Source organism: Dipteris shenzhenensis, chromosome 18 (genome assembly GCF_047967505.1).
Source record: "Dipteris shenzhenensis isolate YYH24624 ecotype China chromosome 18, Dip_SZ_1.0, whole genome shotgun sequence".
Classification (NCBI taxonomy): domain Eukaryota; kingdom Viridiplantae; phylum Streptophyta; class Polypodiopsida; order Gleicheniales; family Dipteridaceae; genus Dipteris; species Dipteris shenzhenensis.
In genome coordinates, this window is record NC_141613.1 from 8,137,640 (window position 1) to 8,151,761 (window position 14,122).

Sequence of the window (14,122 nt, forward strand, 5' to 3'; positions counted from 1 at the left end):
AAGGTGACATATGTTATTGCGCAATTGCTGCTTTGCATGGGGCGATAGATAGATTGATCCAATCATGTTTAGTGTTCCTTGCTCTTTTGGGTCACATGCAAAAAATGGAGGTATGGAAATGAGGATCATAAAATAAAATGAAATAAAATAATAATTCCCCTCCCCCCCCCTCATACACCCGCACACAAGGCCAACTGCTAGGGGGACCAACTGCTCGTGGCCTATGTTTATAGGCAACAAGGATCTTTCGAGGGAAGTGAATACGAGCAACCAGCTTAAGTGGGCGGACGCCTACACCACTTGAGCTACCACTCTTGCCATCATGACCACTTAAGTGGGCTCGGGTAGCATAGGAGCTAGGTTTTGTGCATATCATAGTTTTCGAGCGCCGAGGAAAATGTATATACTTGCAAGAGCTGTGCTACCTGCTTATCCTTGCAAGAGCCACATGCTACCTACTTGGGCAAACCAGTGAAGAGTTTGGCTAGTAACACTCCAAATGAAGATTAAGGGAAGGTGAAATGAATAAGCGAGGTTAAGAGGTTGCCCCGCGTTATTGACTCCACTTCTTTTTGGGAGAGCATAGAAAAGCTCTCCGTCTTCTCTTGCATATCTTAGTGTTTTGAGCACCTTACTTACTCTGCAGACCCTCTTCTTCTTCTTTTTCTCCCTCCCACCTCCTGATCGCCATAGCCACACCTCTCCTCCCCAGATCCATCCCTCGCTTCCCTTTCCCAGCCTTCCCTTCAATGTCTCCCCTCCCTGCCTCGAGATCCGTCTCCATCTGTCCCCCATTTCCCTCCACCTCCACCAGCTCACTCCTCTTCATCTTGCCCTAAGCTTCGCTATGCCTCTGCCTCCCTCTTTGGGCTCCTTCCTCAGGTTAGTACCATCCTGCCGCTCTCGCTTCCTGCTCTTGCCAATCGCAATCCTTCCGCTTTTTTTTGCCCGTGCCTTCCCGGACCCTTGTTTCTGACTGCTCGACCTGGATGACAATCGCTGCTCCAGCTGGCCCGATACGGCGTTGATCGGTTTCGATTTCCGTGGAGCTCCGGTTTCTTGATCTAATTAGCATCTGCCACGGTTTGGCGGCTGGTATAATGTTTCTGAATCCGAGATCTCGCGTATATTAATGAAATTCGGACTGCCAACATTTGGATTAAGGGGGCAAAGTTTACGCGATTTGATGCATTCATCCACAAACTCTCGCAATACAACACGGATAGTGTTGAAGGCAAGTCTTCTGAGGTGGTGTTCCATTTCTCTTGCCAGGCCCGAGCTGTCTTGAAGTCGCTGCTGTATCTTTTCACCGGACACACCGGAAGCCGTTCAATCTCATCAAAGGATGGATAATTTAATACAACTCTCAGAATCTATGCATCAGGCATCGGCACTTCTATCAGACGAAGATCCAGAAGATCCTCCAAAGCAGGCTGCTGGCTTCCTCAGCGTTGTGGCTCTTGGTAACATTGTATGTCCAATGTCTCTCTATGTATACGAATGCACATGCCACAACGATCCGAGCCTGTTAGTCGATTTAAGTCTGCATAAAATTTCAGTATTGACCCTTGGACATGTGCACATGAACCTCATTAACAGGGTGCAGGAAAGTCAGCAGTCCTGAACAGTCTCATAGGTCATCCTGTGTTGGTACGTCTTCCTCTTGAGCTGGATTGGATTGTGTTGCCTGCCTTTTAGTATGATTCCCTTGGATTAGCTTTGGCTTCATGAACTCGAACGGCAATAAGGAACGCCCCTAAGTCGAGTTTTGATTGGGTGTACTTCGCAGCCAACAGGAGAAAATGGTGCAACAAGAGCACCCATTGTCATTGATATGGAGCGTGATGATTCTGTAAGCAGTCGAGGATTGGTGATTCAGATTGATAACAAAACACAACAAGTTTCTGCCAGTAAGGAAGAAGTTTTGTTCCATGATATTTTTGCTGTTGTGAAAAAGATTTTGCTTGGAATTTCATTAAGGAAATCTTGGTATTGTATCAGAGTGTTTCTTATGGAGATAAAAGAGCTTTACAGTTGTGGCCTGGTTTGCTTTGAGTAGAGACTTAGAAAGATCTTCAGTCTTTTAAGTTCTGGCACTATTTCCTACACATGTATTTTGTTTCACAGATATATGAACTCTTATGGCTCGTTACATCTTTGGGACACTAAATTGGAGAGCGTCATTATGTTTTTGGGCAGTCTTCAAATTGTTAAGCATGTTGCTATTACACCAAAGGACATTTTTTAACAGTCGTACCCTTGACCATTTGCTGGGGTGTGTTTACCTCGGCCTAAGGGGTGGGTTTCGTCATTCAAGCTAAAGCTTGCCATAACTTCATACGTTTGCATGCACATACCCTCAAATGCTATTTTTGGGGTGTGTTCACCTTGGCCTAAGGGGTGGGCTTTCTCATCCAAGGTAAAGATCCCCATAACTTCACACTTGCATGCACATACCCTCACATGTCACCATTCAATTCTTCTCAATATTGCAAAAAATCAATCTTCTTGCAGTCAACCAAAATAATGTCCTCTCCTTCATACTTCATATGTATACATATAGAGGATATAGGGTCTATTTCATGTGTACATATTGCATATAGGGTGGAAGCCCAACATGTGTACATACTTCAAAGGGGGCCTAGAAAACTATTCTCTTGTAGCAAACATTTTTGAGTTATTGTGTAGAGGGTTATTGTATGCATACATATAGGCAGTTGTATTTTAGATGCCGGCTTGTGTACTTACTTCAAAGAAGGGATACAAAAATATCCTCTTTGATGGAAACGTCACCTCCCCATGTGTAAGCCCCCAAATGAGGAGAGCATGGGGGAGGTAGACCTAGGGCAAGAACTACCTAGAGAAAAGGGGCTGCCAAACAAGGGCGGGGCAAAGGCGCACTTGTGGCAAAGATTGTGGGCAAGCTTATGGCCTGTTACATGCCCAGGAACAAGGGGGATAACAGCAGCAGGGTCAGCCAGAAAGAGGGCAGCCAATCAGGCCCAGGATGGAGCAGACCAAGGGGCTGGGCTGCTGCATGGAGTGAAGGACCAAAGGCCTGGCTTTATAGAGCCCCACAGATCGGTGGGGAGGCAGAGAATAAGTCGTCCAAGCAGGTCGGTTACAGGGTCCACAATGGCGTGGAATGGAGAACCCATGGGGGGGGCTACTGTGTCGGCTGGTAGACCCTCATGGGTCAGTTATTGAGGCTGCAAGGCAGACAGCAAGGGCCTGCTGGGTCGTTGCAAATAGGGGGCTACCAGCCCCTATAAAAGGGCACCCTTGGGGGCCTCATATCACATCCACCAAGGCAGCCTTCGAGGAGTAGACTTGGAGTAGAGGAGTAGCACACTTGGGGCCTACATCTAGGAGGACCAAGGCAGGCCGTCCACTGCAAACAAAGGTTGAAGAAGGCTAGACTGACACTCAGGGCAGCAAGGTGTGGAGGATCAGACACGGAGACTAAGGTCTACATACACACATCAGGGAGCACACGGACTTAGGGATCTAGGAGTGTCTTGGAGATAGTAGGACAGCATCTTTTGGTGAGGACAAAGGACCACGGTTTGGGGGACTTAGGTCCTCTGTTGTATTGTAGACTGACACTCAGGGCAGCAAGGTGCGGAGGATCAGACACGGAGACTAAGGTCTACATACACACATCAGGGAGCACACGTGGACTTAGGGATCTAGGAGTGTCTTGGAGATAGTAGGACAGCATCTTTTGGCGAGGACAAAGGACCACGGTTTGGGGGACTTAGGTCCTCTATTGTATTGTATCCATTGGATGAAAATATTTTGTTGGTCCTATATCTCTTCAGAGCATTGTCTATTTGCTGTTCTGCACATCTGTGTGAAGCACATTAAGTAAGAAGTTTGTGATTCCACCCACACCAGACACTGTGTGAGCTCCTGGGCTATTCTACCAGTTTTTCGCTGTAGGTATCCTCTGTTGGTTGATTTCTAACATGGTATCAGAGTCTAGATAGGAGGCTCACAAGTGTGGGAGCTTGAAGGTAGGGACCTTGTTGAAGGACTGCCTTGATTCAAGGCTCTAGGGAATCGACTTCACGACTGGAGGACTGTGCCCTTGCGAAAAGGAGGGTCAGTCAGGTGTGTAAAGAGTTCTTGTCTACAGACAGCGGTGCTTGCTTTTCGATTTTGCTGTGTGGTATAGTAGTAGAGATGTTGATTTCAGAAGCAGTCTCTTTAGCCACTGCTCTTCCTTCCTTCTCCTCCAGTTGAGTTTCTTCTTTCACTATCCCTAACTTTGGAGAGTCCGAGAAACTAGATGGGACTAACTATCCTATTTGGAAGGTGAAGATCCGGAGTCATTTAGTGGCTTTTAAATTGTGGAAGTTGACAACGGGAACGGAGCCGGAGTCGGAGGATGTGCTGGACAAAAAGGGGAGGATACTTGTACTGGTAGATGGAGATTAACTCAAAGCATGGGAGGATAGAGATGTCTGAGCCCTGGTCCTAAGGTGTGGGCCATTTTGAAGGATCTGTATGAGATAGATAATTCATCTCGGATCTTGACTCTTCAGCATCAACTCTACAACATGGATATGGACGAGGGAGGTTTGATTCATGACCAGTTGATAAAATTCAAGGTGGTGAGAGATCAATTAGCATCGGTTGGTCAAAAGGTAGACTCAAGCCAGTTGGTCGTGATGGTACTTGAGATGCTACCACGGAGTTTCAAGAGCTTCATTACAACTATGACAGCAGAACAGAGGACCTAACCTCTAATCTTTGAGGAGTTGGGTCCTTTACTGTTACGGGAAGAGGCTTGGGATAAGCTCTACAACAAAGACAATGATGACAAGGCGTCACTGGCAAAGGACAAAGCTGGCAAAGTACAGGGCAAGCCTAGCGGTGGCAAGCCCAAGAAGTATGATTTTGGAGATGAAGAGGACACTTGCAGTAACAAGGGAAAGCAATAGAAGTGCTTCTATTGCAACGAGGATTTGGATGGGAGCCCTCCGGATTATGACCCGTATGCAGAGTCTTCAGAGGGACTATACTTGGGGATTGATGGCCTGGTTGATTGAGGGAGGACATGTGTTATATATTGATGAGATCTCCCCAGCTTACTGGATACAGGGTCTGAGCATTGAAAGGCTAGAGCTCCATGAGGCGGTCCCTCTTGATAGCCTGGCTCCTCTTCCTCGGGAGAACAACGTATGGGAGGTAGTAGCCAGTATCACTACGTGGAACATTTGGGTTGCTTGTTGTAGTCTGGTAATGGTTTTTTACATTTTCACTTTGTGAGGGATTCACTGGTTGTATAATCCCCCCTCCTGGTTGTTAGCCCAAGTACTAGAGATCCCCTAGGCAGTGAGCTAGGTTTCTCTAGAACAGGCCGGTTCTTCTTTGAGCTTTTTCTCGGGTTTTTCCATACTCAGCCTTCGAGGTTGCTGTTTTGTATGAAGTCTTTCAAGCATTAATAGAAGGTTCCTTTCTTTGCCAAAAAGATGAAGTGCTCTATTGTGATGAGCTAAGCCATTTTGCGAAGGATTGCAGAAGAAGAAGGCAGATCAAAAGAACAAGAAGGACTCCAACGCAGATTTGAATGGTGAGACAAAAGGTTTGGCTAATGTGGTAGTTGGAGAACTGTTCTTGGTGACATCTCAATGTGTTCCTGAGGTCAGATATGCAGACCTAGAAGTCACAGTGAAGATGTCTGATATTGAGATGTGGGAAGATGGGGAGTTAGAGATCTTTGTAAACAACAAGGAGTGCTTGGACTCTTCCAAGTGCTTGGCTGTTGATACTAACATAAGGGTGGATTCCATGGAGTGCCCTAGGGTTTCAAATTTAGATGGATGCTGTAACTCAGAAGGGGGCATTGCAAGACTACACATGTCATTGGTATATGCCTCCATGAGGTGCATGGTTTGATTTTAGAGCAAGCACACTGGCAAGACGATGTTCGGTTATGTACTTGACGTCACTAATTTGAGCCTTTATAGCATGCTGTGGAGAGAATGTGCTTTGTCTCAGGAAATGAGAGATTGGAAGGAATGTGCCTTCTTGGAAGGCAGAAGGGGAAGTGTGCGTGCTTCTTCAAATCTCAAAAGCAAATTGTTGGAAAGGTGATTATAGACAGGGTGTACTGAAGCCAGAAGAGTACTTGCTTGAGAGCTCAGTGAGAGTTCATGGTCTAGGGTATATGGAGATATTCTTGGGATTTCATTTCTTGAGATGTTTCTTTTGTTGTGGACCTTGCCAGAGGACGATGGGTTGTAACAGACCCTGAGAGCATGGTGCCTAGAAGACTCCAAGTTGTTCACTCATTATGGAGGGGATAGCTAGAAGATGGTGGCATTTGGATTGTAGGAGTTTGAAGACAGGAATGTGATTGAAGCTAGCGGTGCCATTTTGTGTAACTAAGTGTGTAGGACCTGGACTTGAAGGAGCATGAGCCACTGGCTGAAAAGCCAAGGAATCGGAATTGACACCCGATTGTGCCAGCGGGTTTCATCATGGGAGTTGAGGGAGAGTGGATGAGCTGAGGGAGTACTTGAGAGAGAGAGAGAGAGGGAGTATCCCACTTATTGAGGGTCTTTTCTGGTTTCATTACATAGATTCCGTACTATGAGTGGACGAGCTGAGAGAGTACTGCAGAGAGAGACGTATTTATGCCTTATGTGGTCTATAGGACTATAGGAGATCAAGTTGGAGGAGCATTTTATCTTCAGATGCCTTGTATACTACTAAATCCGAGGCCGCTACTACTCTCTCTTCAGAGATAGCTCTGGATTGCTCTTCCGTTTCCTTTCCTATCCGGACCAGAGATGCTTAACTGCCTTTATTTATGAAGCAATTAAGCATTGTGAGTGCTTGCTCAGATTGGAGAGGTAGGGGTAGAACATATAGGCAGACTCCTCTCAGAGCACGATCGTAGAGTTCTTTCAGCTAGATTTTCAGATCCTTGTTCCTTAGGTAGTCGACGAGGCAGAAATCCTAAGCCAAGGACACAACATACTCAGGACACATAGATCACACTCGTAGCATCCCTTCCATGTTCAGACTTGGGACAAGACCTGCAGAAGTTATTGTGGCCCCAGTCAGAAGTAGAGCTGCAGTTGGGAGACCACACTGGACTGCACCTAGGGATAGCCAACATCGCTCTATCCGAGATCTTATTATACCACCGTAGCCTCGCTAGTCGTTGTGTACCATGTTGTATCAAGTCAGACTTGGCACATGACTTGATGTGACGTGGTGATGTTGATGTATATGATGTTGTGGTTATGATTGTGTCATACTGATGCTTTCTAGGACTATGTAGCATTTAGCATCTTGCATGAGTGATGATGCTCGTTTTAGCGCGCGCGCACATTGCGAAGAACCAACTTTCTTGAGAATGCAAATGTGTGCAATGCATGCAAAATTTGAATGCTGATTGGCCCTCCAATGGGGAAGAGCGCCCTCGTGAGAGTACTTGTTTCTATTTCGACCTACATGCAAGGTGTGTGAGAGATGGTGGATGAATGCAAGGTGAATGAAGAATGCTACGTGAGATTTCAGAACGCAAGGGTGATACCCTTTCATTAATGTCTCTTAAGATCACTCAAGTTCCATCTTCCTATTTACACCTACCCTTAGCCTATGACCCATGCATCTACCATTCAATGCACCTTAATGCACCCTTCCCTTCCTATTGCCCCTAGGACCTAGACACTTGTGTGTACATTTTATTACTAGAATAATTATCACATGTCCAAATTTGATGCCGTATAAAGCAGTGGCTCTAGCTTGACTAGTCCTATCTATTGAGATGATCCACCACCATAACAATAACAAATCGGTCGGTGTCCATCATAAATACAAATACATGTTACACCATTGGCGTATAATATATAATAATGTTTTAATGTCTACTAATCACGGATTAGTGATTTCTCTTGTCATGACATTCCCTCGTGCTTGAATGGGCCGAAGTCCTCTTCTGGATCCTCTCTTGTCTTTCTCTTGCATACGCTTTTCTCTCTCACTTCTGCATTTGCATCTCCTCTTCATAATCTGCTCCTAGTAGTACTCGATCTCTTTTGAATCAGAACTTAAATCACATCTTCAAGTTCTGATTCCTCTTCAAAATGCAAAAGTATCACTGCAGTGTCTCTTCAGTATCTCTTCATACTCAGAATTCTCTTCTGAATACCAAGTTGCTGAAATCTCTTTATAGTAACGTGCTCAGTTAGCTGAAACATATTCTCAAAAAACTGGTCAGTATTAAAACGATTCTCTCACCCAAATGTTTCATTGAACTAGGTAGACCTTGGCTATAGATGATTTTGTGATGAAGAGCTTCTAAATCTATAGAGACTATAGATTATTACTCTCTTTTTCGAACTCTTTTATTTCAGCCCTATTCATCCTATCAGACGCTCTACATGGAGGAGAAGATTCTTTATTCTCTGTCCATACTCTACAATGAATATGCCTACTCTCTATTAAGTCCATACATCCATACACCAGTGTTGGCTGAATGGATAGCATTTACTCTTGGCTCTATGTTCACCGTAGAGTCCTGGGATGAGCAGGTAGAAGCCTCACCCTCTTGCTTGGATGCTTTGCCTTTCTCTTTTACATAATTGGTTTTGGTAATTTTGGCTAATAGAGTAGGACATTTATGCCATGGATGCCCTAGCTTACGTTTCTTACATCCTAAACATTTACCCTCTTAATTAACTTTTTCTTCTCATCATCAGTCATGGAGGGAAAGGGTATCCATCTAGGACGTGATTGGCTTTTGTACAATAGCTTCCTCTTGGGATTTTGAGTTAAAGGTGTAAACTCAACGCCTTGCTCTTGGATGGACTCGTTTCTCCCTTCATTTCTAACTCCCTATCAAGAGATTCTTGAAGGAGAGATGAAGGTAATTCTATACGTGGGTTATCATGCTCAATATGGTGTAACTCTCATCTACATTATCATCTTTAGGAGGAGATGATGGTGTTCTCTCCTTATCTCCTTCTGGTAGTGGAGGAAAAATGACAAGTTCATTATTAAATATCCCTTCTCCTTTCATTCTTTCCTTTTAGTAATACAAGAGAGAAAATGACTCGCTTAATTTCAGAAAACGGGTTTATTTTACGGCAGAAGTCAAGTGTTGTAGAGTTGGTGGTACTTATCCGACTCCCGCTTCATTTGTGTCGAGAAAACACTTGAAATGACCTCTTCTTCCTTCTCTTTTAAGCTTTTCTTCTTGTATTTCTGCTGTAAACTGGTGCGCTCCGTTTGGGCTACTTATTTTGAGTGGATTGGAGCTCTAGATACCGTTATAGGGGGTACTTGATGGGTGGATCACCCCCTTAAAATCTTGTTCCAATCCGACTTTCCGTTGGGGAGAACGGGGGGCGTCTCTTTTTCCCATGGTTTAAGGGTTTTAAGGGTCTATTCGCACCGGGGGGTCACCTCGTTCCCCGTCCAAAGACCCAAAAAAATCAGAGAAAGCCCTTACCTTAGGGATTCCAAATTCAAGCCTTACTCCAGAGCCCCTGGGCTGACGCCCTTCTTCCTCTTGCGTTCAGCAGTGCAACTTTTGGTGCCTCTCGTCCTTGTGTTCTTCAGTCCTTTGCCTTTCAGCCAAGGGTCTATTCCGCACAGAGTTGTTCAAGGTCCCTTGTGGTGTTTTGCGCATGTTGGTTTTTTTTCCAATTCTCGATGCACGTGCCTTTCAACGGCGCTCTCCCGTTATGCATTCCACGGCACTCTCCTCCGTGCACCACCTTTTCGTACAGCTCCCTTCCGCGTTGGCTGCTGTCCCGCACGCTTACACCCTCTCTAGTTCTCGTTCTCGCTTCTTTTCCTTCTCTTTTCGTCCTGTTAGTGGATCGTCGAAGCTCTGATACCAAATGTGAAGAACTAGCCTTCTCGAGAATGCAAATGTGTGCAGTGCATCTAGATTTTGAATGCCGATTGGCCCTCCAATGGGGAAGAGCACCCTCGTGAGAGTACTTGTTTCTATTTCGACCTACACGCAAGGTGTATGAGAGATGGTGGATGAATGCAAGGTGAATGAAGAATGCTACGTGAGATTTCACAATGAAAGGGTGATACCCTTTCATTAATGTCCCTTGAGATCACTCAAGTTCCATCTTCCCATTTACACCTACCCTTAGCCTATGACCCATGCATCTACCATTCAATGCACCTTAATGCACCCTTCCCTTCCTATTGTCCCTAGGAGCTGGACACGTGTGTGCACATTTTTATTAATAGAATAAGTATCACATGTCCAAATTCGATGTTGTCTAAAGTAGTGGCTCCAACTCGACTAGTCCTATGTATTGAGATGATCCACCGCCATAACAAATCAGTCGGTGTCCATCATAAATACAAATACATGTTACACCATTCGTGAAAACCAGACTTTTTGAGAATGCAAATTTGTGCAATGCATGCAGAATTTGAATGCTAATTGGCCCTCCAATGGGGAAGAGCGCCCTCGTGAGAGTACTTGTTTCTATTTCGACCTACATGCAAGGTGAGAGAGAGATGGCGGATGAATGCAATGTGGTAGAGAGAATGCTACGTGAGATTCACAATGAAAGGGTGATACCCTTTCATTAATGTCCCTTGAGATCACTCAAGTTCCATCTTCCCATTTACACCTACCCTTGTCCTATGACCCATGCACCTACCATTCAATGCACTCTAATGCACCCTTTCCCTTTCCTATTGCCCCTAGGACCTAGACACGTGTGTGCGTTTTGGTGGTACTATTTACATCGCTTGATCGATCATAAATACAAACATATAACCGCACCATCAAATTGGCGCCTAACAATAATAAGGTTCTAATGACTATTAATTAACTAAATAATCATTTCTCTTGTCATGACACTCCCTCCTGCTTGAATGAGTAGAAGTCCTCTTCTGGATTATTGCTCGTCTCTTCCTCTTACGTGCACTGTCTCTTGTTACTTCTGGAATTGCATGGCCTCTTTATAATCTGCGAGTATCTGAGGAAAATCTGCAAAGAACTCTTCTTCCATCCATTGTGCATCACTAGCTGGCTGGTTTTTAAACTTAAGTAAATACATCTCTCTCTTCTTTCTAGGAGTACTCTTCTCTTTATGGTACATGATCTATTCCGGAGTAAGAACTTCAGTCCCATCTTCTAGTTCAGGCTCTTCTTGATGCTGAGTATCGAAAAATGTAGAAGTATCGCCATGGTATCTCTTCAAATTGCTCACATGAAAGATATTCTTCATATGCCAGTGGGCTCTGGTAATTTCAGCTCATATGCTCTGGATCCTTCTTCTGGATATAAAGCTGCTGAAATCTGAAATGGACCATAAAACTTCGGTGCTAACTTGACATGGTTGGTACTTCCTCTCATTGACTTGATTCTTCTTTTATCAATCTTCAGTAAAACCCAATCATCCTTTTTGTAATAAACTTCTTTTCTTTTTTTATTGGCTGCCTTGGATTGTTGAACCTGGGTCTTCTTAATTTGTTCTTTTACCTGCTCAATCACCTGTCACATATCCTCAACAAACTGGTCAGCAGCAAAAATTCGCTCCCCCAAGTGTGTTATTGGAGTGGGTAAACATTGCCCATAGATGATTTCAAATGGGGCTTTCTTGGTGGAAGTATGTACATTGTTATTATAAGGAAACTCTAACATGGGTAAGAACTCTGGCCACCTTCTAGGTTGGTCATGGACATAAGCTCGGAGTAAAGTAATTATGGTTTGATTGGCATTCTCACTTTGTCCATCTCCTTGAGGATGGAAGGCTGTAGTAAATTTCAGTTGGGTTCCGAGATTCTCCAATAGGGCTGTGCAAAAGTTGCTAATGAAACGGCCATCATTATCGGATACAATAGATTTTGGTAACCCATGTAACCCAAAGATTTCCCTAATGAGTATTTTTGCTATTTCAGGAGCAGACAACTCCTTTTTACAGGGAATAAAATGAGCTTGTTAACTTAGTCTATCTATAACAGTGAAAATCTGCTCAAACTGACCAACCTTGGGGAAAACTGACACAAAATCCATTGTAATGTGTTCCCACCTTTTCGAGGGAATAGGCAAAGGCTGCAAAAGACCAGTAGTCTTACTTGCGTCAGCTTTAATGCGCTGACATACGTCACATTGTTGAACAAAGGTCGAAACTTCTTTGCGAAGCTTAGGCCAATGGAAGTATCTCTCAATATTGTCAATGGTCCCTCTAATGTCTCTATGTATAGAATATGGACTCGCATGTAACTCGCTTATGACTAGATACCGAAATGTTTTGGGTACACATATGGCGCGTCCCAAAAATAAGTATCCATCCATGATGGAATAAGCCCCTAAACCTTCGACCTCATTACGTTGAATCTTCCCATAAATGTTAGCGAAGTTCTCATCTAAAGGATAAGCTTTAACCATTGCTTCTAATGATTTCTCCTTAATCACGGAAATGTGATTAACTTGGGGCCGTCTACTCAAAGCATCAGCTACTAAATTCTCCTTTCCTGGCTGATAGTCAATATTTGGTTGCCCAAAGGATTGAATATAGTCAGCCCATTTGATTTGCCTTGAAGAAACAATGGGTTGAGAAAACAAGTGCTTGATACTTTGATGGTCAGTCTTAATCTTGAAAGGAGAACCATATAAATAATGCTTCCATAACTTTAAAGCATGAATGATTGCCAATAACTCCTTCTCATACATGATATATTTCAATTCAGCCCCTTGGGGTTTTCTACTCTCATAAGCAATGGGATGCCCTCCTTGCATCAACACCGCCCCAATCGAGGTACCACTCGCATCTGTACATACAACAAAGAACTCTTTGTCCATGTCCGGAAGTGTTAACACTGGTGCAGTGACCAATGTTCTCTTAAGCTCCTCAAAAGTGGTGAATCTCTCCCCACTCATACAAGGAATGCTTCTTCAACAAATCTGTTAGTGGAGAAGCAAGACGTGTAAAATTCTTAATGAATTTGCGATAATAACTACACATCCCTAGGAAGGATCTCAGCTCATGTATATTTTTGGGTATTGGCCATTCAATTATGGCCTTGACCTTTTTAGGGTCAACCCGAATTCTCTCAACAGACACAATGTGTCCCAAATACTCTATTTCTGTCTTGAAGAACTCATTCTTCTTGGTATTCAGGAACAATCGATTCTTCCTTAGGAGCTACATCACCTTAGCAAGGTGATCCTTATGCTCTTCCTCATTCTGGCTGAAAACTAAAATGTCATCAAAGAAGACTATGACAAATTTTTCCAAGTAGGGTCGCAAAACCCTTCTCATCAGTCTACTAAAAGATGCTGGAGCATTAGTTAGGGCAAAAGGCATGACCAAAAACTCATAATGTCCAGTGAGAGTGCGAAAAGCAGTGTTATGTTCATCCCCAGCTTTCATACAAAGTTGATGATAACCAGATTTCAAATCTAATTTGCTAAAAACTTTAGCACCTTTAAGCATATCCAATAAATTATCCACTCTTGGAATCGGGTACTGGTTCTTAATTGTAAGTTTTTTCAAAGCACGGTAATCTATACACATACGATATGATCCATCCTTCTTCTTGATCAATAATACAGGTGCTCCAAATGGAGAATTGCTTGGTCGTATTGCTAAGCTGGGAAATCAACATATCAATAGGAGTCTCCTCTCTTCCTCTTGCACTTGGATTTTGGATTATAATCCATGTGTGCTGGGTTTTGAGTTGAAGGCGTAAACTCATTACCTTGTTCTTGGCTGGTCTCATTTCTTCTTTCATTACGAAAGGAGAAATCCCTATCAAGAGGTTCTTGAAGGAGAGACTGCTGTAAATCTATTTGTGGGTTATCATACTCAAGATGTGTGTAACTCTCACCTAATCCATCCTCTTCAGGAGGGAGTGAAGGTGTTCGTTCTCTCTCTCCTTGGGGTAATGGTGGAAAGTTCATTGTTATATCTCCCTTCTCCTTCCATTCTTTCCTTTTAGTAATACAAGAGAGAAAATGACTTGATGTAATTTCGAAAAAGGGGTTTATTTTACAGCAAAAGCCAAGTGTTGTAGAGTTGGTGGTACTTATGTGACTGGCGCTTCGTTTGTGTTGAGAAGACACTTAAAATGACCTCCTCTTCCTTCTCTTTGAAGCTTTTCTTCTTGTATTTCTGCT

At 43.8% G+C, this 14,122-nt stretch overlaps 1 protein-coding gene across 1 annotated transcript in view; it reads left to right on the forward strand.

Annotated features, from left to right (window-relative positions):
* Window positions 1-600: 600 nt before the first annotated feature.
* LOC147890759 (dynamin-2A-like) overlaps window positions 601-14,122 on the forward strand; it is an 81,731-nt gene continuing 68,209 nt past the window's right edge. The window contains exons 1-5 of the mRNA XM_087389602.1: window positions 601-882; window positions 1,009-1,095; window positions 1,273-1,471; window positions 1,600-1,650; window positions 1,790-1,910. Coding sequence (XP_087245728.1) covers window positions 1,346-1,471; window positions 1,600-1,650; window positions 1,790-1,910 — 298 coding nt within the window. The 5' untranslated portion in view covers window positions 601-882; window positions 1,009-1,095; window positions 1,273-1,345. The remainder of the gene's footprint in view (window positions 883-1,008; window positions 1,096-1,272; window positions 1,472-1,599; window positions 1,651-1,789; window positions 1,911-14,122) is intronic.